Source organism: Carcharhinus amblyrhynchos, chromosome 11, assembly GCF_965287045.1.
Source record: "Carcharhinus amblyrhynchos chromosome 11, sCarAmb.v2.hapA, whole genome shotgun sequence".
In the NCBI taxonomy this organism is placed as follows: Eukaryota; Metazoa; Chordata; class Chondrichthyes; order Carcharhiniformes; family Carcharhinidae; genus Carcharhinus; species Carcharhinus amblyrhynchos.
Window position 1 is genome coordinate 86,086,834 of NC_137334.1, and position 26,517 is coordinate 86,113,350.

A 26,517-nucleotide genomic window follows, 5' to 3' on the forward strand; every position below is an offset into this window, starting at 1 on the left:
GCTCAGCGCAATTTTATCCAGAGTTGTGCGTGTGTGTGTGCTTTGCAGAACAATGTACTGGTGGGGAACTTATCAGGATTCACACAAGGCAAAGTCATTTTTCAATATTCCCCCCAAGAAGGAAACAAGAATTTATTGGAAGTGGAAAATGTCCGCTGAGCCCAAAAGCCTGTCACTTTACTTTAAGTAGATTTCAAACTTACCTCCATCACTTCTCATTCCAGAAACACATCTGACTGATGGCTGGTTCTCACCTTCAGCCTTGAGGCTTAGAACGGAGAACAAAGCACAGTATGACACAGGAACAATCTCTTTGGTTCTCCAAGCCTTCACCGATCATGATGCCTGCTTAAACTAAAACCATATGCGCTTATCCGTATCCTTCCATTCCTGTCCTACTCATGTATTTGTCTAGTTGCCCCTTAAATGCCACTGTCAGACCTGCTCCCACCACCTCCCCAGCGCATTCCAGACATTCACCACCCTTTCTGTAAAAAGCTTGCATCGCACTTCTCCTTTAAACGTTTCCCCATGCACCTTAAACCTATGTCCCTGAGTACTTGACTTTTCTACCATAGGAAAGAGCATCTGACTATCCATTCTGTCCATGCCACTCATAATCTTGTAAACCTGTATCAGGTCACCCCTCAACCTCCATCATTCCAGTAGGACAAACGAAGCTTGTCCAACCTCTCCTCACAGCTAATACCCGTCAGACTAGGCACCACACTGGTAAACCTCTTCTGTATCCTCTCCAAAGCATCCACACCAGGATTGTACACCATATTCTAAATGTGGCCTGACTACAGTTCTGTACAGCTGCAGCTTGGTGTGTCAATTTTTATACTCATTGCCCTGACCAATGAAGGCAAGCATGCCGTATGCCTTCTTGATGACATTCTCCACTTCCATTGCCACTTTCAATGATTGGTGGGTATGCACACTGAGATTTCTCTGCCCATCAATACTCCTAAGGGTTCAACCATTTACTGTATAATCCTTGCATGCATCGGATCTTCCAAAATACATGACCTCACATGATAAGCTGCTACAGGGAGTCCACTTTCCATCATGAATGATCTGCCTCACTTTCATTTTCATTGGTGAAAATCAAATCTTTTTACAGTGGGAGGGCAAAGTGCTTGATCAGAACACTGTTCAAGGATGAAGGTGAACTAAATAACTCGGGCGATTCTCCCAACCGGCTAATTTTCTATTAGAGGGGTGGGAGAATCTCACAGCCGGACATGTGCAGAATTCGTGCACGCATTCCGACAGTGAGCGCGTCTCCCAGCGCCGGATTTCTGGTGTCATCAGATAGAACATAGAACAGAGAAAAACTACAGCACAAACAGGCCCTTCGGCCCACAAATTGCGCCGAACATGTCCCTACCTACTAGCTTACCTATAACCCTCTATCTTACAAAGTCCTATGTACTTATCCAAAAGTCTCCTAAAAGACTCTATTGAATTGGCCTCCGCTACCACTGCCGGCAGCCTATTCTGTGCATTCACCATCCTCTGAGTGAAAAACTTACTCCTGACATCTCCTCTGTACCTACTCCCCAGCATCCTAAACCTGTGTCTTCTTGTGGCAGCCATTACACCTTGGGAAAAAGCCTCTGAGAATCCTCTTGATCAATACCTCTCAACATCTTATATACTCTATCAGGTCACCTCTCATCCTTCATCCCTCTAAGGAGAAAAGACCAAGCTACCTTAACCTATCCTCATAAGGCATGCCACCTACTCCAAGCAACATCCCTGTAAATCTCCTCTGTACCCTTCCTATGGCTTCCACATCTTTCCTGTAATGAGGTGACCAGAACTGAGCACAGGTCCGTGCTGGAATCCGGCAGGAAGACAGGTAAGTAATTTTAACATATTTTGCATCTGTTTTTAGTGTAATTATGGACTGAATTCTCTGGCCCTGCTGGTATCTCCCACCCCACCTGTTATATGCTCTGTCTGAGGTCAGAACTCTCCATTCACCTGACAAAGGGGCAAACCCCAAAAGCTTGCGAGTTTACTATCAAATAAATCGGTTGGACTTAAACCTGGTGTTGTCAGACTTCTTACTGTATTTCCCACCCCACCCAAGTGTTTCACTCTGGCGGGGTTTACAGAGAATCCCTATTTTCAGGGAACTAGCGGAACAACCCAACTGGAGTGAAGGGGGCAATTAGGACCCCCCAGATGGTCGGGTGCTGTGGGGGGAGTGGTGCCCTCAGGGCATTGGTGCCCTGGCTGTGCCATCCTGCACCAACTGGCATTGCCCAAGGGGCAAAGTGCTCTTGTCCGGTGGGGGGGGGGCATCTTGGCACTGCCCATCAGGCATAGGTCAGAATCAAATGGGTAGGGGGCAAACAGTGGGAGTGTGGGGTTCCACTGTCACTCGATGAGGCAGGAGGGAGGCCTGCGATCGGTGCAGGGTTGGTGGGGGGGGGGGTCGCAATTGGGCCATGGTGGGGGGGATTGTAGGGGCAGCACTGCGGGCTTCCCGGGATGGCCAGCGATCAAGCTGTCCAGCAAACAGGAGACTGACAGTTCAGGGCCGCTGGTTTCAGTCTCCTGGGCCCCACCCCTGAGTTTATAATGATATTCGCACTGGTGGCCTCTGCATTGCACAGAGTGTGGAGATTCTATTGTGAACTCCCACCAAAAAAAAGACAGTATGTACTATTCCACTTTTCCCGTGAATTTGCCACATCGAATAATTTTGGGAGAATTCCGCACAACTTCTTTGTTCCCTCCTGTTACTTTCTAGCTTAGAATCATATAGCACAGAGGAGGCTATTTGTTCCATTGTATACCTGCTAGTTCTTTGAAGGAGCTTTCCAATTAATCCCATTTCTCACAGCCTGATAAATCTCTCTGCTTAAGTATGTAACTAATCCCCTTGAGAAAGTTGGTATTCCTTACTTTTCCACCACCCTTTCCAGTAATGCTTTCTCAATCTTAAATAGCCGCTCCTTCAGTGCAAAGTATTTTCAGCTCCCTTCATAAGAACATAAGAAATAGGAGCAGGAGTAGGCCATCTGGCCCTTCGAGCCTGCCCCGCCATTCAATAAGATCATGGCTGATCTGTCGTGGCTCAGTTCCACTTTCCCGCCCTCTCCCCATAACCCTTAATCCCCTCTCTTATCAAAAACCCATCAACCCGCTTCTTAAAAATATTTAGCGAGGCAGCCTCCACCACTTCAACGGGCAGAGAATTCCAGAGATTCACCACCCTTTGAGTGAAGAAGTTCCTCCTCAACTCCGTTCTGAACTGCCCCCCCTTTATCTTGAGGCTGTGCCCCCTAGTCCTACTGTCTTTTTTGAGCGGGAAGAGTCTTTCCACCTCTATCCTATCCATCCCATTCATCATCTTATACGTCTCAATGAGATCTCCCCTCATTCTTCTAAACTCTAACGAGTACAAGCCTAGTTTATTCAGCCTCTCCTCATAGCTCAACCCCCTCAACTCCGGTATCAGCCTAGTAAACCTCCTCTGCACTCCCTCCAAGGCCAAAATATCCTTGCGCAGGTGCGGCGCCCAAAACTGCACACAGTACTCCAGCTGCGGCCTCACCAATGCCCTATACAGCTGCAGCAAGACCTCCCTACTTTTATATTCAATCCCCCTCGCTATGAAGGCTTCTCTGGTTATTTGGCCAATAAAAAACTTCACGGGCCTCTCTCCACACTCCTAACTTCTTAAGTGTTAAAGACCTTGCTGCTAAAGTCCTTTACCGGTCTAAAGTATCGATCCTTTTCAAACCTCAGTTTGATTAAGGGATAGATTCAGTGAAGCTCTGGTGAAGGCGGACCACTGGGCGGCATGGTGGCACAGTGGTTAGCACTGCTGCCTCACACCACTCGGGACCCGGGTTCAATTCTGACCTTGAGTCACTGTCTGTGCAGAGTCAGCACATTCTCCCCATGTCAGTGTGGGTTTCCTCTGGGAGATCTGGTTTTCTCCCACAGTCCAAAGATGTGCAGGTTAAGTGGATTGGCCACGCTAAATTGTCCCAAATTGTGTAGGTTAAGGAGACAGGCAGTGTAAGTATGTGGGGCTATGGTTCAGGGACTGGGTGGGAAACTCTGTTGAACAGTCGGTGCAGACTCGATGGGTCGAATTGCCTCCTTCTGCACAGTAGGGATTCGATGATCCACAGTGAGCGTCTTAGTTCCCTGTTGGTTTATTTACCGATGTGTGCACAAAGTGCTTTTTCAACTGCTCTGCTGATCAATGTTGGACTTTCCAATGGCCACAAACGTAATGTAAAAAATAAGAGTACAATTGTAAAAAGATTGCAGGAGCAGAGGGACCCTGCAGGGTGGCGTATTTGTGGGACAGGGTGGAGGTGGGATTGTGGTGTATGTGAATGAAGCATTGATGGTGGCAGGAAAGGTTGCAAAAATGGTTAATAAAGCAGTTGGGATTCTAGATGGGCAAAGAAAACAGATTCAAGGAAGTTATGATAACCTTGTTTGGGCCTCATCTGGAGTATTGTGTCCAGTTCTGGGCTTCAGGACGGACGTGAAGGAGTTAATGCGAACGCAGAAATGATTAACAAAAATGATTCCGTGGATGAGGGACGTCATTCAGGTAGATAGGTTGGAGGAGCTGAGGCTGCTTTCCCTGGTTAAGAGAAGTTTGACAAGAAGATTTGATGGAAGTGTTCAAATGTGGGGTCTGGGCAGGGTGGATAGGGAGAAACTGTTCCCACTATTCATGAGGAAGCCTTTTTCCTGCAGCGAGTGGTTAGAATCTGGAATGCCTTGACCAACAATGTGGTGGTGTCTGATTCAATTGTGGCTTTCAAAAGAAAACTGGATAAATATCCAGGGATAAGGGGGATTGGGTGAATGTGAGTTGCTCGTGCGGAGAGCATGCACAAAATTGTCGGGGCAAATGACCGCCTTCCGTGAGCGTTCTACGGTTCTAGAAACCCAGCTCAAACAAAAGCCTGCTGCCTGTGGTTTGCACCAAGTACTAATTGGCCATTACCTCTGCACTCACAGAAGTACAATGGTTCCCAATCTGGCAATAACAATGTGAGGTAATAGCAAGGCCACACAAAGAGTAAAGACTGCAGTCTTGGACTCTTCACCTAGATATCCCTGCCTTATATTGAGTTTATGGACACTGTTTCCTGGGTGGATGAGGAGTGATTGAGCAGACTAGGCTTATGTTTCCCGCAGTTCAGGTAAAAAAGAGAGGTGCTCGCAATGAGGCAGGTAAAATTCTTCAGGGGCTTGACAGGTAATTAGATCACGGCTGATCTGCAACCTTCCTCCTCATGCCCGAATTTTTCCCAACCCCCTCAGAAACCGCCAACAACAAAAGATCTAGCCTACCCCGATTTAAAATGAACAGCTGATCCAGCGTCAACTGCTGCAGAAGAGAATTCCAAACTTCTGCCAATCTTTGCGAAATCTATAGGTGAAAGAAAAATCTAATAAACTAAACCCAGAGAATGAGGACTCGAGCTCTGCTTGTCTGGATATTTACCGTCTGGTTATCAGGGATGTCTCACAACACCAGGTTAAAGTCCAACAGGTTTATTTGGTAACAAACACCACTAGCTTTCAGGGCTTTGCCCCTTTGTCAGGTGAGTGGGGAGTTCTGATCTCTGCAACTAACCTGTAAAGTCTCGCATTCTAATCAGTGTTCTGGAAACCAGCGTGTGTCTTTATATGCCCTGTTTGTGATCAGAACTCCCCACTCATCTGACAAAGGGGCACAGCCCCCGAAAGCTAGTAGTGTGTGCTACCAAATAAACATGTTGGGCTTTAACCTGGTGTTGTGAGACTTCTTACTGTGTTTATCCCAGTCCAACGCCGGCATCTCCGCATCATATCGGGGATGTGGCAGGCTTAGGTTATTGCACAGTGCCATCTGATGGTAGCCAGGGGGAGGAACAGCAACTAGCTTGCTCTGCGCCGGTAAAGCCCAGAGCTAATCATTCAGTTCATGCAGTTTGGAATGAGCCATCATTAAGGCAAATGATTTATCATGGGGAAAAAAAATGTGAAATGTGCCAGGCAGTTGCAGCAGAAGTCAGGAAATTACATGTTTCACAGCTGACCCTATTACACCAAGCCTTTCTAAACTAGAAAGAGCTGCAGAAAAGATTTACTCGGATGCTGCCAGGACTTGATTGTTTGAGCTGTAGTGGATAGACTGAGGCTTTTTTCTCTGGAGCGTAGGAGGCTGAGGTAGGAGGTGATGTTATAGAGGTCTATAAAATAATGAGGGGCACAGATCAGCTAGATAGACAACATCTTTTCCCGAAGGTAGGGGAGTCTAAAACGAGAGGGGATAGGTTTAAGGTGAGAAGGGAGAGATATAAAAGTGTCCAGAGGAACAATTTTTTCACAGAGGGCGGAGAGTGTCTGGAACAAGCTGCCAGAGGCAGTAGGAGAGGTGGGCACAATTTTATCTTTTAAAAAGCACTTAGACAGTTACATGGGTAAGATGGATATAGATGGATATAGAGGGATCAAAGAGCAATTGAGACTAGCTTAGTGGGTAAAAAAAAGGATGGCATGGACAAGTTGGGCTGAAGGGTCTGTTTCCATGCTGTAAACCTCTATGACTTGATTCTATTGTGGATGAGAGAAATAGAACATGGAGCAAAACAACTTTACCAGCCAGGGTTGAAAGTAGGGGGTAAGGGCTTAAGTGAGGACTAACTAAGGACCTGACGCTCATGTTATAACTTCACAGATCTGGTGTGGGGCTGTGAGCAGTCAAACCTGCAGGCAACAACAACAAAACAGCAGAAAATGTAAAAAAAAATCATACATACAGCACCTCTCATGGTCACAGGGTATTAGCAAAGGGCGTTACGGCCAGAGAGATACCACTGAAATGCTATCACTACTGTTATGGAGGAGAGATGGTGGCAAAGTGGTAATGCCACTGGATTAATAATATGGAGGCTAAAGGGACATGGGTTCAAATGCCACTGTGGCTGCTGGTGGAATTTCAATTGAATTAATAAATGTGGCTTATAAAGCTGCTCTCAATGAACATAAAATAATGACTGAAGAAACCCATCATATCCTTTAGGGAAGGCAACCTGTTGTCCTTGTATGATCTAGCCTACATATAACTTCAGACACATAGCCATATGACTAACTTTGAAATGGACAAGCGAGACACTCAGTTCAAGGGCTATTAGAGATGGGCAACAAATGATGCCCATATCCCATGAAAGAATACAAGGAAACATGGGAGGCGATGGCCTAGTGGTATTATCGCTAGACTATTAATCCAGAAACCCAGCTTCAAATCCCACCAAGGCAGATGGTGACATTAGAATTAAAAAAAAACTGGAATTAAAAATCTATTGATAACCATGAAACCATTGTTGATTGTCGGAAAAACCCTTCTGGTTCACTAATGTCCTTTAGGGAAGGAAATCTGTCATCCTTACCTGGTCTGGCCTATATGTGACTCAGAGCCACAGCAATGTGGTTGACTTGCAGTTGTCCTCTAAGGGCAACTAGGGATGGGTAATGAATGCTGTCTAGCCAGCGATGCTTATATCCCAGTAAGAAATCTCACAACACCAGGTTAAAGTCCAACAGGTTTATGTGGAGCTTTCAGGATGCTGCTCCTTCCTCAGGTGAGTGCAGTGTTCCAAAAGCTTGTAATTCCAAATAAATTTGTTGGACTTTAACCTGGTGTTGTGAGACTCCTTAGTATGCCCATCCCAGTCCAAGCCAGTCCAATGCCCCATCTCCACATCATGTCTACCTTTGTCCCAGAAATAAATTTAAAAAAAGCACCCACCTCCCCTGTGGTTATCCGGGCAGCAACAAAATTCCATATATTGGCTTGTAGCACCAGAGCAGGCCCTTTGGCCCATGATGTTGTCCCGAACATGATGCCAAATTAAAATAATCCATTTTGCCTCCCCTTGGTCCATATTCCACTATTTCTTGCATATTCATTTGCTTATCCGAAAACCCCTTAAAAGCCCCTATCATATCTCCCTGCACCACGCCCCTGGCAGTCTGTTCCAGATACTAACCACTCTCTGTGTAAATAACTTGCCCCTCACATCTCCTTTCAACTTTCCCCCTCTCACCTTAACAGCACGCCCCCTAGTATTTCAACTCTGGGAGAAAGATTTTGACTGACCTTCATTCTCACCTCTAGCTACAAGTGAAAAGGGTTTAGTGTCCACCCGGTCACTTGCCTCTGGTTCTCCTCCCGTTCCCGCCACACCACTCCCCCCACCCCATCCCACCACTTTCTCCTCCCAATCAATCCAAATGTTCCTCTATACTCCCTTCCTAATCGTGAATCCTCATCTCACTCCAACTTCTCCACCAATTCCCACAAGTTTATTTTCTCCGTGTGATTAATTTGTTGGTCTTGTTCTCGCTAAATTTTCAAGCACCCAATTTCTTTTCCTGGCCGTCAATTCATAGAATCATAGAATCCATGGCACGGACAAACCTTTTAGCCCAAACTGGTCCATGCAAACCAAAAAAAGGCCATCTAAGGTAACTCCTTTTGCCTACATTTGGCCCATATCGTTCTAAACCATTCCTATCCATCTATCCGTCCACGTGCCTTTTTAAAAGTCGTCAATGACCTCGCCTAACCACTTCTTCCTCATTCCACAATTAGCTGATGTTGTAACTTGTCACTCTCCACTTTCCCAAGTGCTGTCACCACGCTAAAGAGAAATGAAACATCCTCTATCTCCCTCTGTCTGTGCAAACTACTGCTGGGGCTCCGACCTCGTGTATTCCTCTCCAAGATCTGTTTGGTGCCTCTAAAATGTCATTTGCAAAATAGGAAGAACATGCAAGAACTCTCAGGGTGGGGATTTCCAGCCACGCTCACTCCAAGGCCGGAAAATCCCACCCGAGATCAATAGGCCTTTGCATGGTCCTGTCCCGCCAGCTATGATTCCTGTGGGGTGGGGGCAGGACTGGAAAATTTCACTCTCACACTTAACAATTTGGCACGTGCCTCTGATTTAGCATCGAAAACATACTGGGGCCAATTTTCTTTGGAAGGCTGTGGGAGGGTGGAGGGTGGGGAGGAGAAGGTGGTCAACTTGACCTCTCTTGACAATGGAGAAAACTCTGGAGGAACAGTATAACTGGCTGGTTTCCAAGCCCATGAGAACTTCTTGGTATTAATGTTGAGGCACAGCATTATAGTTCATATATTATTGATTTATAATGTCTCCAAGATTTATTTTTACTAGTTTGGCATATGACGTTAGTACCGGTGACGTAAAGCAATCTTGTGCCTTTATTTTCAAATTCATATTTTTGATGAATTGTGACACTTGCCAAGCTGCAAGATGGATGTGGAACTTGTTTCGCTAAGTCATCCATAATAAGACAAAAGCAAAATATTGTGGATGCTGGAAATTGTAAATGTAAAACAAAATGTAAAAATCTAGAACTGTGGGGCCACTGTTTAAAAATAAGGGGTTCATAGGATCCATATAGTGCAGAAGGAGGCCATTCGGCCCACTGAGACTGCACCGACTTTCCAAAAAAGCAAGTTACCCAGGCCTCCCCCTCCCTATTTTGTAACCCCACATGTTTACCATGGCTAATCCATCTGATCTAAACATCTTCAGACATTCAGGGGCAATTTAGCATCACCAATCCACCTAACCTGCACATCTTTGGATTCCTCCCACACGGGAATCTGGAGCACCCAGAGGAAACCCACTCAGATATGGGGAGAATGTGCAAACTCCACACAGACAATCACCCAAGGCTGGTAGCGAATCCGAGCCCCTGGCGCTGTGAGGCAGCAGGGCTAACCACTGCGCCACCCCCTCATTTAAAACAGAGGTGAGGAGACATGTCTTCTCTCAGAGGGTGATGTGTCTCTGGAACTCTCTTCCTCAAAAAGCGGAGGGAAGAGAGGGGCTGATTCTCCGACCTCACCCATGGCTGGGATTCTCCAATCCTGCTGCAGTGAATGGAGGTTCGGCAGAGCGCCAAGTTTTCCCTTCTCGCTGGCAGTGATGTCAGGACCTGAACGGTCAGAGAATTCCAACTGAAAGGCGATCGATCGGGGGTCGGGGGGGGGGGGGGGGGGGGGAGCTGTGGCCGGCTGCCGGAAGTGCCGCGCACTCTTTCCGGGATCAGGATCTGCTGCAGCAATGGCGGCCTTTCCGGAAGACTGGGAGGTTCTAGATTCAGAGTCCGATTCCAAGATGACAACCGGCACCGAGCCGCAGAACCATTGTGTAGTTTTAAGGCAAAGCAGAGATGAATTCTTGGTTACCAAGGGGGTGGAAGGTTAACATGAGGGTGAAATGTTAACAAGGGGGTGAAAGGTCATCGGGGCGGGCAGGAATGTGGAATTGGAGTTACAATCAGATTAGCCATGATCCGATTCATAAGAACATAAGAAATAGGAGCAGGAGTAGGCCATCTAGCCCTTCGAGCCTGCCCCGCCATTCAATAAGATCATGGCTGATCTGTCGCTGCTCAGTTCCACTTGATCTTATTGAATGATCTTATTGATTCAATGGTGGAGTAGGCTGAGGGACCGTGGCCAACTCCCGCTCCAAAGAAAAGCACAAAATACTGGACACTATCATCAGATCAGGGGAGGGTGAGAGGCGCTCGGCAAAGAGTTTTGAGTGTGATAGAAGCAGGAACCAAGTTGTCAGAGAAGAAGCCAATTCCACTTGAAAGGTTTCACACTGAAAGGGCAACACGATGACACATTGGTTCGCACTGCTGTCTCACGGCGCCAAGGACCCAGGTTCGATTCCTGGCTTGGATCACTGTCTGTGTGAAGTTTGCACATTCTCCCCGTTTCTCCGAATGCTCTGGTTTTCTCCCACAGTCCAAAAGACGTGCTGGTTAAATGCATTGACCGTGCTAAATTCTCCTTCAGCGTACCCGAACAGGCGCCAGAGTGTGGCCAATCGGAGATTTTCATTGCAGTGTTAATGTAAGCCAACTTGTGACACTAATGAATAAACTCGGCGCACTCGGCTTAAACCCCAGCTTTAAAAGTAGACCCTTTAACTCAGAGTGACGCACCATCACTAACATAGGGTAACCCCACACTTTGTCTGACAGAGTCTGAATTTCTCGTTCAGCGATTGGCAGTTTCGGTTACTGGAACTGGCCTTGGAATGGGACCTTAAACCAGGTTGTATTTCAACCGGAACCCTGGCAACCCCCACGGATCAAAGGCTCTCATCTCACCAGCCTGAACAGGATGTGAAACAAGAACTCAGATGTGAGAGGCGACTTGTTCCAATTCGCCGCAAGATGGTATTACATTTTTATATAATTAAGCATCTGGGGAGTATAGTACGTCAAGTAGTGTTGAAGTGTCTCGGAGCAGAATATGTCAAGTTTAGATTTCAGCGTTGCGCTTCCTAATTGGGTGAATGCTATTGTTTGATGAGCTGCTATCAGCAAAGATACAGTGTAGTGGATGGCTGCTTCATGTCAAGGTACAGATGCACCCCACAGAAACATGCACCCATTAGTGACAATTCACAGCCTGTGGCACCTATGAAGATTTCTCCAGTTCACTCACTCAGATACCGGAAAGATCTCGATAAGTACCATCAAGAAAAACATATCTCTCTGTCCATTTCTGACACTTGCATGGTACACACACACCAAACACAGGAGGCCATTTAACCCATTCACTGCCTACGCTGGTCTCTGAATCCATAGAATCCCTACAGTGCGGATGGAGGCCATTCGACCCATTGAATCTGCGCCGACTTTCTTACAGAGCATATTATCCAGACCCACCTGTAACCCCACCTACTTACCATGGCCACATATTGGGACACTTCAGGGGCAACTTAGCATAGCCAATCCACCGAACCTGCACATCTTTGGACTGTAGGAGGAAACTGGAGCACCCAGAGGAAACCCACGCAGACATGGGGAGAATGTGCAAACTCCACACAGACAGTCACCCAAGGCTGGAACTGAACCTGCGTCCCTGTGAGACAGTAGTGCTAACCAGCGTGCCACTATACCGCCCTGGTTTTCCCCTTCTCCACAAGTGGAAACTCTCTCTTCATCCCTCGGAAACTTACACCAGTTTAAAGACCCTCTTTTCAGTCTTCTCTCAGCCCCCTCCTTTTAAAGAAAAAAACAGAATCAGTCTTCCCTGATGGGTGTGACCCCTGATTTCTACTATTATTTTTGTCGACCATTTTTGTACCCTTTTTATAACTGGGTGATTAGAATAAGCAGTCAGTTTACACAAATATAAAAGTTCCCCTGACACTAAAGGGCATTTTAGCATGGCCACTCCACCTAATCTGCACATCTTTGGACTGTGGGAGGAAACCGGAGTGCCCGGAGGAAACCCATGCAGACACTGGGGAGAACATGCAGACTACACACAGACAGTGACCCAAGCCAGGAATTGAACCCAGGTCCCTTGCGTTGTAGGAATTCTAGAGGCCGTTAACAGCCACGGAGAAATCAAACAGGGAATTCAGAAGAAACTCCTTTACCTGGAGATAGGTGAGAATTTATGACAGTAGAGAATGGCCGCAGGCAAATAACAGGGATTGCAGTTAAAGGGAAGCGATGGCCTAGTGGTATTATCATTGCACTATTAATCCAGAAACTCAGCTAATGTTCTGGGGGCCTGGGTTCGAATCCCGCCGCAGCAGATGGTGGAATTTGAATTCAATAAAAAATCTGGAATTAACAATCTACCGATGACCATGAAATCACTGTCAATTGTCGGAAAACACCCATCTGGTTCACCAATGTCCTTTAAGGAAGGAAATCTGGTATTCCCTAAATGTGACTCCAGAACCACAGCAATGTGGTTGACTCTCAACTGGCCTCCAAGGGCACTTAGGGATGGGCAATAAATGATGGCCAGCCAGTGACACCCATGTCCCATGAATGAATTTTTAAAAAAGTCAGGCGTGTGAAGGAGAAAGCAATAACAGCGTTACTCTGATGAGGAAGGATGCTTAATTGAAGCATAAACGCTGGAATGGACAGGTTGAGCTGAATGGGCTGTTTCTGTGCTGTAAATTCCATGTAATTCAGGTGAAGATATTTAAAGCGATAGGTGATGTGAGATTAAAAGGGAATTACCTGCCAGTGGGTGAGTTGTTGTGATTGCCCTCGAGCCGGCCGATCCTGAAATGCCGCACTTTGACTCCGCCAAATGACCCCTGACAGTGACCGGTGAGGTGCTGGGATGGCGTAGGGCAGCCTTCAATGGTGCAATCCCATTAAACTGGACGATCGACAGACAGCCGATGAATCCCCAAGCGTTGGCCTTCAGAAGCTCCTCGTCCAACCCTCCGCTGTCTGCAGTTCAAACAAAGTGACACAGGATTAATGAATTCCAAGGCAGTTAAAATCCCGACCCTGGCTGGGAATAAAATCCGTTCAACATAATTAATCTCTGTAACATAAACGTTGCTTGAGGCAATTAATCCTCAAGGAAATGTACTTTTTTTTTTACACAGCAGATATTGTGTAATGCTGCTCTATACTGCTCCAATCTATCACAAGTCGTGCCATCAATTTAATATTTGTGTGTCATCTCTCGCTTTAACATTCGTGAGAACTCTCCAGACATCACACTTCAGATGGGAAAATAGAGATGTCACCTTGGAGGGATCGTAGCTACGTAGAAACAGGGGTAGGCCATTCAGCCCCTCAAGCTTGTTCCACAAGCTTTTTCCCAGGGTGGAAGAGTTGATTACTGGGAGGCATAGGTTTAAGGTGCGAGGGGCAACGTTTAGAGGAGATGTATGAGGCAGGTTTTTCATATAGAAGATGGTGGGTGCCTGGAACTTGCTGCCGGGGAGGGACTGGAGAATCCTGCTGGCACGGACAGCTAGAGAATTCCAGCCCTTATCTCTCCAAAATTTGCTATTGGCTCCTTGAGTGTGAGAAAAATTAAAATGTCCTGCTCTTCCCTAGTTAGACCTCCCCCCCACACCCCCATGTGAACAGATTGGACAATGCCAGCACAATGGCACAGTGATCAGCACTCTCACAACACCAAGGACCCGGGTTTGATTCCGGCCGCAGGTCACTGTCTGTGCGGAGTTTGCCCATTCTCCCCATGTCTGCGTGCATTTCCTCCGGGTGCTCCAGTGTCCTCCCACACGCCAAAGATGTGCGTGTTAGTTTGATTGGCCATGGTAAATTGACCCTACTGTCGGGGGGGATTAGCAGCGTAAATATGTGGGGTTACAGGAATAGGACTTGGGTGAGATTGTGGTCAGTGCAGACTCGGTGGGATGAATGGCCTCCTTCTGCACTTGTAGGGATTCTATGATTCAATGAATCCTGGTTTGGAACATGGTTACCAGTCTCAGCAAATGCAAATAGCTTCTCTCAGCCTTTGCTATCTGTTCCCTTGAATCTTTGAGAAGCTTTAACCAAAATATGCCTTAACTTTCCAAATTCTAAGAAATGCAACTCTGCTTTGTTGAATCTCTCTTTGCCATTTAGCCGTTAAAGTCCAGATATCATTCTGGTAAATCTACACAGCACTCCCCCCGAACCCTCCTGAGGTATAGTGCCCTGAACGGCTCACGTTACTCCAAGTGTGATCTTGTACAGCTGAAGCGTAACTTTTACCCTCCTTGTACTTGAGTCTCCTAAATTTGAAGGTCAACACTAAAGATGTCAGACTAAAGGTTCCACGTGCCAGATATTATAAAAACACAAACTGATTCCCTAATTTTCCAACAATGTTTAAGTACAAATTTTGGCACCCACTTCATTCATTCTGTGGCTGGCATTCTATTTCGAAATATACCCATGACAAATGGCATCTTTAATTATTCATGCAATGTAACTACTTAAATGTAAGTGCGTCTAAATGTTAATTAATGTTTAGCGCACTTGCACTTGGTCAATAACACCTCGAGACTGTTAGAGGGCAGTAAGTGGTTCCTGTTCTATATTAATGCACTGCTCGAGTGTATCAGATTTCAGAATCCAAAATGAACAGTTGTGAGTGTTTCATTATATATGTGTGTGAAATTGCAGGGAATAGAAATGACTTTCTGCTGTGTCTTTAATGCATTGGTTAACCAGTTTGGATCAAGTTTTGTATGTTTGACATCCTAAACAAGCCAATAAGTGGTCACATTGACTCCTTAAGGTGGAATCATACAATCACTGCAGTCCAGAAGGAGGCCAGGCAACCCCACAAATCTGCACTGACAATAACCCCACACAAGCCCTATCCCCATAACCCCATGTATTTACCCTGCTCGCCACTGAATCTCAGCAAAGGCCCTTTCTTTTGAAGTACTTTCCTGTGCAGTCCTTTGACCAACTTGCGTCTCACATCTCTGCGTTTAATTGTAATTAAAGATTAAAGGATGTTTTAATCAAATTGCCAGGTCAGGCTAACAAATTACTGATTAATTGTTTATGGGGAAAACAACATCACGGCTAGCTCAATGACACTGTAACTACCCAGCACCTCGGCCTCTCTTTAAATTTTGTTTAGAATGTTTTTAAAACCATAACTTCAAAAGTAACTCATTTCATAACCCCACTTCTTATCTGTGAAAAAAAATCTAATAATTACACATCTGTGCTAAAGGATTATTAGATAACAGGAAACTTTGCTGTATTTCTTTTGGAGCTGAGTTCACTGAGGCCATTAAACAAACAGACATACGCATAAAGTCATGAATTGGAGACAGGAGTAGGCCATTCGGCCCCTTGAGCTTGTTCCACCATTCAATAAGATCATGGTTGATCTGATTGCAACCTCAAACCCACATTCTTTCCTACCCAAATAACCTTTCACCTGCTTTGCTTATCAAGAATCTATCAACCTCTGCCTTAAAAAGTGTTTCAAAGACTCTGCTTCCAGTATCTTTTGAGGATGAGAGTTCTGGAGATACACTGCCCCCAGAAGGAAAAAGAGTATCCTCATCTGTCTTCAATGAGCAACCTCTTATTTTTAAATCACGATCCAGATTCTTCCAAAATGGGAGACATTTTTTCCACCTCCACCCTTTCAAGCCCCTTCAAGATCTTATTTGTTTCGAGCAAGTCAGTTTTCTCCTAGTCTGTCCAAATTTCCTCATAAGACAATCCATCCATTCCAGCATTAGCCGAGTCAACCTTCTCTGTATTGCTCCAAAATATTTATCTCTGTAAACAAATGGACTTCACTGCTGTGTTTTGTGCCTCAGAGATATGCTTAGAATTCTTACCGGGTTCAATGTATGAACAGGAGGTTTATTTCAATGGTTTCAAAAAGTCTGCTTCCCCATGCTTGTTTCAGTCTCTATGTCACCACAGCCACCAGCTTGACTCACAGCACACAGCATAGTGAGCAGTCAACAGACGCACATAACCAAGCAGCGAGCGGCACAGTGGTATTGTTGCTGGTCTACTATTCCAGATACCCAGGTTAATGTTCTGGAGACCCAGGTTCGAATCCCACCACGGCAGAAATGGTGAAATTTGAAATTAATAAAAATCTGGAATTAAAAGTCCAAAGATGACCTTGTAACCATTATCGATTATCATTAAAAGAAACCCAACTAGTTCATTAAAGTCCTTTAGAGAAAGAAATCTGTCATTCTTACTTGCCCGCAGAGAAGTGATTCCATACCCACAGCCTCCTCAATGGCAATAAATGCCAACACATCCACTGACGCTCACATCCCATGAAATAATTAAAAACACCAAACAACTGAAACAAACTAAAATAGATTATCATGAGACATAGCAGCAGAATTAGGCCACTCAGCCCATTCAGTCTGTTCTGTCACTGAATCATGGCTGATATTTTTCTCATCCCCACTCTCCCACCTTTTCCCCATAACATAAGAACATAAGAACATAAGAAATAGGAGCAGGAGTAGGCCATCTAGCCCTTCGAGCCTGCTCCGCCATTCAATAAGATCATGGCTGATCTGTCGTGGCTCAGTTCCACATTCCCGCCCTCTCCCCATAACCCTTAATCCCCTCTCTTATCAAAAACCCATCAACCCGCGTCTTAAAAATATTTAGCGAGGCAGCCTCCACCACCTCAACGGGCAGAGAATTCCAGAGATTCACCACCCTTTGAGTGAAGAAGTTCCTCCTCAACTCCGTTCTAAACCGCCCCCCCTTTATCTTGAGGCTGTGCCCCCTAGTCCTACTATCCTTTCTGAGCGGGAAGAGTCTCTCCACCTCTATCCTATCCATCCCATTCATCATCTTATACGTCTCAATGAGATCTCCCCTCATTCTTCTAAACTCTAACGAGTTCAAGCCTAGTTTATTCAGCCTCTCCTCATAGCTCAACCCCCTCAACTCCGGCATCAGCCTAGTAAACCTCCTCTGCACTCCCTCCAAGGCCAAAATATCCTTGCGTAAGTACGGCGCCCAAAACTGCACACAGTACTCCAGCTGCGGCCTCACCAGTGCCCTATACAGCCGCAGCAAGACCTCCCTACTTTTATATTCAATCCCCCTCGCTATGAAGGCCAGCATCCCATTAGCCTTCCTGACCACCTGCTGCACCTGCAAGCTGGGTTTTTGCGACTCATGCACAAGGACCCCGAGGTCCCTCTGCACCATCGCCTGCTGCAGTTTTTCGCCACGTAAGTAATAGTCCTTCCTACCATTATTCCTACCAAAGTGGACCACCTTGCACTTGCCAACATTAAATTCTATTTGCCAGTTCCTGGCCCATTCGCCCAGCCTATCTAGATCCTTCTGTAGACTCTCCACACCCTCCGCACAATTTGCCGTTCCCCCAATCTTGGTGTCATCAGCAAATTTCGACACCCTACACTCGCTTCCCTCCTCCAGATCATCTATATAAATGGTAAAAAGCTGAGGCCCCAGCACCGACCCCTGGGGCACTCCACTAGTCACCATCCGCCAATCCGAATAGCACCCATTGACCCCCACTCTCTGCCTCCTATTTGACAACCAATCCTCTATCCATGCTAACACCCTACCCCCAACTCCATGTCCCCTGACCTTCTGCAATAACCTCTTGTGAGGTACCTTGTCAAACGCCTTCTGAAAATCAAGAAAGACCACATCCACCGGCTCTCCTCTATCCACCGCCCTAGACACATCCTCATAGAACTCCAGTAAATTTGTCAGACACGACTTCCCTTTAACGAAACCGTGCTGCGTCTGCTCTATCAAGCAATTCCCCTCAAGATGCCTCGCTATTTCCCCTGATCTCCTTATTAATTAAGAACCTATCTATCTCTGTCTTAAAGACACTCAATGACCCGGCCTCCACAGCCTTCTGCAGCAAAGAGTTGCACAGATTCACCACTCCCTGGCTGAAGAAATTCCTCCTCATCTGTTTTAAAGGATCGTCCCTTTAGCCTGAGGTTATGCATCAGTTTTTCCTACTGGTGAAAACGAACTCTCCACATTCACTCTATCCAGGCCTCACGATATCCTGTAAGTTTCAATAAGATCCTCCTCGTCCTTCTAAAGTCCAACAAGTACAGACCCAGAGTCCTCAACCGTTCCTCATATGACAAGCTCTTCATTCCAGGGATCACTTTTGTGAATCTCCTTTCCAAGGCCAGCACATCCTTCCTTAGATATGAGGCCCAAAACTGCTCACAATACTCCAAATGGTGTCTGACTAGGTCATTATTTGCTGCTTCTGGGATCTTGCCGTGCCTAAACAAGGTTGCTGGCATTTTGATAAATACTTCCTTGAGTATTAAATTATTTAATTTAATAAAGATTATTAAAGTGAAGCTGAGAAATTATTTAATAGTTTCTATGACATAATAAAAGCATTCTCATGAATACTCAACAAGTCGATGACATCGTAGTCTTGACCCTGTAATTACCAATTCAAGAATCATCAATAATTTAATAAAAATTCACCATGCGACAGTCACATGCTTTCGTTGAACATAATTTGCATTAAAAGTTAATGTGGTGCTTTGGCAGTACATTGAATTTCATGCTCGGTGAGTTCTTGTTGAACATTGCTAAAATTAGTTTATTTAACGGGTTTTACCACAAGCTTCCCTGATACCCTCAATTCCCAGGCTCTCAGTGTGAAACTGGGATTAGTCAGACCGTCGCAAGACGAACCGTAATTCAGGCCCTGCAAAGGTTGATATAGTTTCATATTTCCAGAAGCCTCTGTTCAATCAGGAATCCACTCACTCGTACAAAATCATTGTTTTTTTCATATTCATTCATGAGACATGGGTGTCACTGCTTGGAAACATTGATTGCCCATCCGTAGTTGCCCATGAGAAGTTGGCGGTGCCTTCTTGAATTGTTGCAGTCCATGTGCTGTGGGTTGACCCACAATGCCGTAGGTTTGACCCACAATGCCATTAGCCCTAGTTGCACCCTTTTCCCTCAAAGATTCCTTGGGCAGCTTCCTGAAGGTACTGTTGGGGGAATTGACTTTTGCAAAATTGCCAGCGTCGATTCAGAATGTAGGGACATGAGAAATGAGAGCAGAGGTGAGCCACTCAGCCCTTTGAACCCTGCTCCACTGTTCAATGAGGTCATCGCGGGTATGACTGTGACGTTAACTCCACATGCATACCAGCACCATTCCCCAGCTCTCTCCCCGCCTCCCCCACTCCCTCCACTCCATCCACCCACCTTTTCTCCCATGTCTAGCAACACTCTGTCTAACACAGCTTTGAATATATTCAACGTCCCAGCCTCCATTGTTTCCTACAGTGCAGAATTCCATACCGCTGACCCTCCTCATTTCCATCTTAAATCAGAAATCCCTGATTTTGAAACTGTGTCCCATGGTTCTAGATTCCGCCATGAGGAGAAACAGCCTCTCAGCATCTACCCACAGAATCTTATATATTTCAATAACATCACCTCTCATTCTTCTAAGCTCCAGTGAGTATAGATGATGTGGAGATGCCGGCAATGGACTGAGATGGGCACAGTAAGAGGTCTCATAACACTAGGTTAAAGTCCAACAGGTTTATTTGGAATTACAAGCTTTTGGAACGCTGCTCCTTCATCACTCAACTGATGAAGGAGCAGCATTCTGAAAGCTCGTGGTTCCCAATAAGTATAGGCCCAACCTGCTCAACCTTTCCTCTTAAAGACAAATTGTCCATCCAATATATTGGCCAAGTAATCCTTCTCCCAGCTGCTTCCAATGCAAGTCTATCCCTTAATAAATAACGAGTAGGCCTTTCAGTATTTCAAGCCTTTTACCTCCATTTAATTAATCATGGCTGATCTGTATCCTAACTCCATTCACGGATAGTGGTTCTGCCACTTTTGCCTAACAAAAACCTATCACTCTCAATTTGGAAATTTTCCATTGACTCATCTCAGCCTCAATAGTTTTCGAAGGAGAAAAATCCGACTTCAAATAATCTTTGCACAAAGGAATTATTCCTGACCTTGCTGATGAATAACTGAATTCCAATCTAGCTCGAATCTTGTTCTCATAGATTGATTAAAGCACAAATTGAGGCCATTTGTTCCAAGCTGTCTTTGCCATCTCTCTGCTAGTGCAATCCAGCATGTCCCTTTTCCCTCATCCTTTCCACAAAGACCTGTATTTTCCTTCTCCATCCAATTCCTCCTGTGATGATGGTTATGGGTTTTAGACGTGGTTCTGAACATATAGGTGGGGGCTGAGCTGTTGATAAACTTCACCTTTTAATGAACATTGTACTAACTTGGTGCAATATAGACTCAGCACGAGGCTCTACATAGAACTATCTCTCTCCATGTTCTATTGTCAGGTGATCTTACTGATGATGTGCATGTTATATTTATATATTTAACATTAACCAATTATACTGCAAAAGCCATGGTTAAATCTGCCTTCAACACACTCTCAAGCACATTCCAGGTTCACTCATTCTGTAAAAAGGTTATCCTCTTATCCCCAGTGGTCTAATGTTGACATCTCTGGTTCTCAACCTATCCACCAATATAAAAGAAAGACAAGCATTTGTATCGTGCTTTCACAATTAATGCACACCTCAAAGTGATTTATAGCCAACAGAGTATTTTTGAAATGTAATCACTGTTGTATTGAAAGAAATACAGCAGCCAAAATGCACACAGCAAGCTCCCACAGACAGCAATGTGATAATGTTCAGGTAGTCTGTTTTAGTGACTTTGGTTGATGAATAAATATTGGCCAGTACACTGGAGAGAACTTCACTGATCCTCTCCGAAATAGTGCCAAATTTATATCCTCCCATATGGGAAGACAGGACCGTAATTTAATATTGGAAAGATGGACGCTCAGGGGAGACCTGACAGAGGTCCACAAAATTATGAGAGGTATAGACTTGGTGGATAGGCAGAGGCTTTATCCAAGGGTGGAAGTGTCAAGCACAAGGAGGCAGAGATTCAAGCTGAGAGGAGATAAGTTCACGGGAGATTTGCGGGGGAAGCTTTTCATGCAGAGTGTGGTGGGTGCCAGGAACACGCTATTGGAGGAGGCGGTGGAAACAGGCAACAGTTAAGAGGCACCTGGATGGGAACATGAATAGGGAGGGAATCGAGGGATACTTATCAAGTAAGGGTAGAAGGCTTTTCTTTTCGTTTAGTTAGGGCATCAGGATCGGCACAGGCTTGGAGGGCTGAAAGGCCTGTTCCTGTACTGTACTTTTTTTTGTTGTTTGTGTGGACAGGGAAAGAACAGCTATAACAATGATTTAACAACAATAATGGCAATAGTAGCTTTAAAATGGCTATTCTGGCTGAGAGCTAAGCATGCTGCGAATTTTGGACAACTGTTAGATTAAAACCAGATGAGATAATGAAGAGATTCTGGTCTGGGAACTGTGATCTGAAACTTCCTGTGTTGGGCCAGATAAGAGAAGTTGTTTTTATTAACCAAGGCAGCGTGGACAGTTTTTCTCTCTGTCTCTCTATACGCTGGCTAGACTCCTCATGATTTTTGAATGCCTCCAACGAATTTCCTCTGAACCTCCTCTTCTCTAAATAGAACAGGTAGCTTCTGCAAACAATCCACATAACCAAAGTCCTTCATCCAAAGAACCATTCTCGCAAATCTTTTCTTCGCCCTAAAACCTTCATATCTTTGCTCAAGTGCAGTGCCCAAAATTGGGTTCAATATTCAAGTAGAGCACAAACCAGCGTTTTGTAACGTTTCATCAAAACCTCCTTACTTTTGCACACGATTTGTAAAGCCCAGAAGCCTTTTTAACCATTTTCCCATACTGTCCTGCCACATGCAATGATTTGTGCACCTATACCCCAATCCTCTCCCCTCCAGCACACACTTTTAGTACGGTTGCCTCCATTTGAAAAGGCCTCTCCCCGTTCTTGCTTCCAAAATGTGTAATTTCATAGTTTCCTGCATTCAATTTCACCTGCCGCATTTCTGACATTCCACCAGTCTGTCAATGTCTCCAGCTGAAATTCACCATTAACACTGAGCTGTGTGAACCCATGTCTTGGCCATTGATGCAGATCCATCCCTCGTTGAACCATTGGACAGGTACTATTGGATAAAAGAAAGACCTGTGGCCCATCAGGCCCATTCTGGCTCTTTGCTCTGGAATGATTTTGATTTGATTTATTACTGACACATACATTAGTATGCATGAAAAGTATTGTTTCTTGCACGCAATACAGAGAGAGCATACTAGTAAGAAAAACTAGAACCAGAGGGCACAACCTCAGGCTAAAGGGATGATCCTTTAAAACAGAGATGAGGAGGAATATCTTCAGCCAGAGAGTGGGGAATCTGTGGAACTTTTTGCCACAGAAGACTGTGGAGGCCAGGTCATTGAGTGTCTTTAAGACAGAGATAGATAAGTTCTTGATTAATAAGGGGAGCAAGGGTTATGGGGAAAAGGAAGAAGCACTCTCAAGTCTCCTCTCAATCTCTTCTTCTCCAAGAAGAAACTGTTTATTGCAAAGGGAATGCAATATAGAAATAGGGACATTTTAATGCAGCTGTATAGGGCCTTTGTGAGACATAGAAACATGAAAAATAGAAGCTGGAGTAGACCATTTAGCCTTTCGAATTAAGAAAAATATCAGCCATGATTGAATGGTGGAGTAGACTCGATGGGCTGAGTTGCCTAATTCTGCATCTTATGGTCTAATGATCTTATTTCGTTCATAGAAAAGGAAAGGAGAGAGAGTAGCATGTGGTGTTATAGTCATAGTTAAGGTGTAGAGAAAGATCAGCTTAATGAGAGGTAGGTTCATTCATATCTCTAATGACAGCAGGGAAGAAATTGTTCTTGACTCGGTTGGTACGTGACCTCAGACTTTTGTATTGTTTGATTCAATTAGTCCCGCTCCCCTGCCCTTTCTCCTTCACATTGAAATTCTGTCCTTTTCAGACAACAGTCTCTTTAAAGCCACTATTGTATCCATCTCAACTAGACCCTAAGGCGTTCCTGATCCTAACCACATGACATGCAAAATAATTTTCACCATCTTTTCTTTTGCCAATCACCTTAAATCGGAGTCCTCTGGTTCTTGACCTTGCCATCAAAGGGAATAACTTCTCCCTATTTACTGTGAGTTTGAGTAGCGCTCTCAAATCTCCTCTCTTCTCCAAGAAGAAGACACTTATTGCAAGGGGAATGTAATCTTGAAGTCGGGATATTTTATTGCAGCTGTACAGGGCCTTTGTGAGACATAGAAACGTGGAAAATAGAAGCAGGAGTAGATCATTCAGCTCTTCGAGCCTGCTCTGCCACTCACTTTGATTACGACTGATCATCAAATTCCATATCCTTATCTTGCCCTTCCTCCCTATATCCCTTGATCCCTTTAGCCCCAATCTAATTTCCTCTTGAAATCAGACGTCTGGAAACATTGTGCACAGTTTTGGTCTCATTATTTACAAAAGGACATAAGTATGTTTCAGTGAATGTTCACCAGACTCATTCCTGAGATGAGGGGTTTGACTTAAAGGTTGAAAAGGTCAGGCCTATTGCATTTCAGTTTAGAAGAATGAGACACGACCTTCCCAAATTATATATGATCCTGAGGGCACCTGATAGGGTGGATACCAAGAAGATGCTTTCTCGTGTGCGGGAGAATAGAATTAGATGACAATTTATGACGCTTTTATGACATAAGAACATAAGAAGTAGGAGCAGGAGTAGGCTATCTAGCCCTTCGAGCCTGCCCCACCATTTAACAAGATCATGGCTGATCTGAAGCGGATCAGTTCCACTTTCCTGCTTTCTCCCCATAACCCTTAATTCCCTTGTCTATCAGAAACCTATCTACCCGTGACTTAAAAATATTTAGCGAGGTAGCCTCCACCACTTCAACGGGCAGAGAATTCCAGAGACTCACCACCCTTTGAGTGAAGAAGTTCCTCCTCAACTCCAATCTAAACTGCCCCCCGCCTTATTTTGAGGCTGTGCACTCTAGTTCTAGTTTAGAATGACGGTGTTATTCAACTTTTAATTTAAACACTTTGCCTTAATCGTTGTTAAAACACTGTTGTAGCTGTTCTTCCTCCGTCCACAATGGAGATGAAGAGAATCTTTTTCTCCTAAAGGGCCTTTAGTTTGCGGATTTGATTTGATTTGATTTATTATTGTCACATGTATTAATATACAGTTTCTTGCACGCTATATAGACAAAGTATACCATTCATAGAGTACATAGAGGAGCAGGAAAGGAGAGGACGCAGAATATAGTATTTCAGTCATAGCTAGGGTGTAGAGAAATGTCAGCTTAATACAAAGTAGGTCCATTCAAAGTCTGATGGCAGCAGGGAAAAGGGAAGCTGTTTCTGAGTCGGTTGGTAGGGGATCTCAGACATTTGTATCTTTTTCCCAATTTCTTGGGAACTTTCACTTTCCCAAAAAGCAATGGAGGCTGGGACATTGAATTTATCCAAGGCTGAGTTAGGGAGCTTTTTGATAGAGAAGGGGGTTAAGGATTTGGGAAGACAGACAGGAAAGTGGAGTTGAGACAACAACTAGATCAGCCAAGATCTTATATAATGGTGGAGGGCAAATGGCCTATGCCTGCTATCGAGTCCTATGTTATTATGGGACAACCACAACTTCTCCAGTATACCTACGTAATTGAGGTTCCTCACTCCTGGAACAATCCACACTAATTTTTTCCGCACTTTCACAAAAGTGTGTTGAGCCGGTATTCAAATTGAGGTTGAACCAGTTTTGTTTGCAGGTTTCCTCAGCTTTGTACTCCATGCCCCAGCAAATTTTCTAAGTAGATTGAGGGTGGCACGGCAACACAGTGGTTAGCACCGCTGCCTCACAGCACCAGGGACCTGGGTTCGATTCCCAGCTTGGGTCACTGTCTGTGTGGAGTTTGCATGTTCTCCCTGTATCTGTGTGGGTTTCCTCTGGGTGCTCTGGTTTCCTCTCATCGTCCAAAAGACGTGCTGGTTAGGGTGGATTGGCCGTGGTAAATTCTCCCTCAATGTACCCGAACAGGTGTTGGAGTGTGGCGACTCTGGGATTTTCACAGTAACTTCATTGCAGTGTTAATGCAAGCCTTATTGTGACACTCCTAAAGAAAAATTCAGAGGCAAAGGTGTCCTTGCTTGATCCTTACCCATAATCTTGCCCAGGGTCAGGGATCTCATGCCATTGAACTCTGTGTCAGTTCCCGATGACAGGTTGAACCTCAGGGTTGGGTGCTGATCAACCTGCAAAGAAAGGAGTTAAAGATTGCTCAGTGAGAGAGTACATTCTGCTCTTGAACCAACACTATCAATCAACTGGCAAACACCATTCTGCATTGGATAGCAAGATGAGCTGAAATACAACTCTGCAAAGTCCATCCGAGATCTCGGTCAGACCCTGATTGCACCAACTGTAGTTGAGGGGAGGTAATGTCCTCGTGATATTATTGCGAGGCCATTAATCTAGAAACTCGGCTAATGCTCTGGGGACCCGGGTTCGAATCCCGCCTTTGCAGATGGTGGAATTTGAATTCCATAAATATATCTGGAATTAAGAATTGTCAGAGAAACCCGTCTGGTTCACTGATGATTATGAAACCATTGGCGATTGTTGAAAAAACCTATCTAGTTTATTAATGTCCTTTAGGGAAGGAAATCTGCCATCCTTACCTGGTCTGGCCTACATGTGACTTGATAATCAACTGTCCTCCGCGGGGAACTAGGGATGGACAATAAATGTTATAAGAAGTCTCACAACACCAGGTTGAAGTCCAACAGGTTTATTCACTATTAAACGTGGCATTTACTATCAAATAAACCTGTTGGGCTCTAACCTGGTGTTGTGAGACTTGTTACTGTGTTTACCCCAGTCCAACGCCGGCATCTCCACATCAATAAATACTGGCCAGCCAATGATGCCCATATCCCATGAATAAATAAAAAAAAAAACTTCCGAAAGATTGTTGCTAATATTTATTGCTGGTTCCTTCCATGTCAGTAACTTTTACACTGCAGTGATGGCAGTTGTAGTGGGAAGCACAGTAGTTACTCTGCGTACATTCAGCATCAGTATTGGGGGGTTATATTTTGAGCTGATGGCAATGACTATTATACAATCAAGCATCAACAACAGCTAAGGAGGAATGGGCTTCATCACACGG

At 45.0% G+C, this 26,517-nt stretch overlaps 1 protein-coding gene across 1 annotated transcript in view; it reads right to left on the bottom strand.

Moving 5' to 3' along the window:
• LOC145349767 (contactin-associated protein-like 5) overlaps positions 1–26,517 on the bottom strand; it is an 803,770-nt gene that overhangs the window by 32,068 nt on the left and 745,185 nt on the right. The window contains exons 21-22 of the mRNA XM_080198309.1: positions 25,507–25,600; positions 13,090–13,308 (exon numbers count right to left, since the gene is read on the bottom strand). Coding sequence (XP_080054435.1) covers positions 13,090–13,308; positions 25,507–25,600 — 313 coding nt within the window. The remainder of the gene's footprint in view (positions 1–13,089; positions 13,309–25,506; positions 25,601–26,517) is intronic.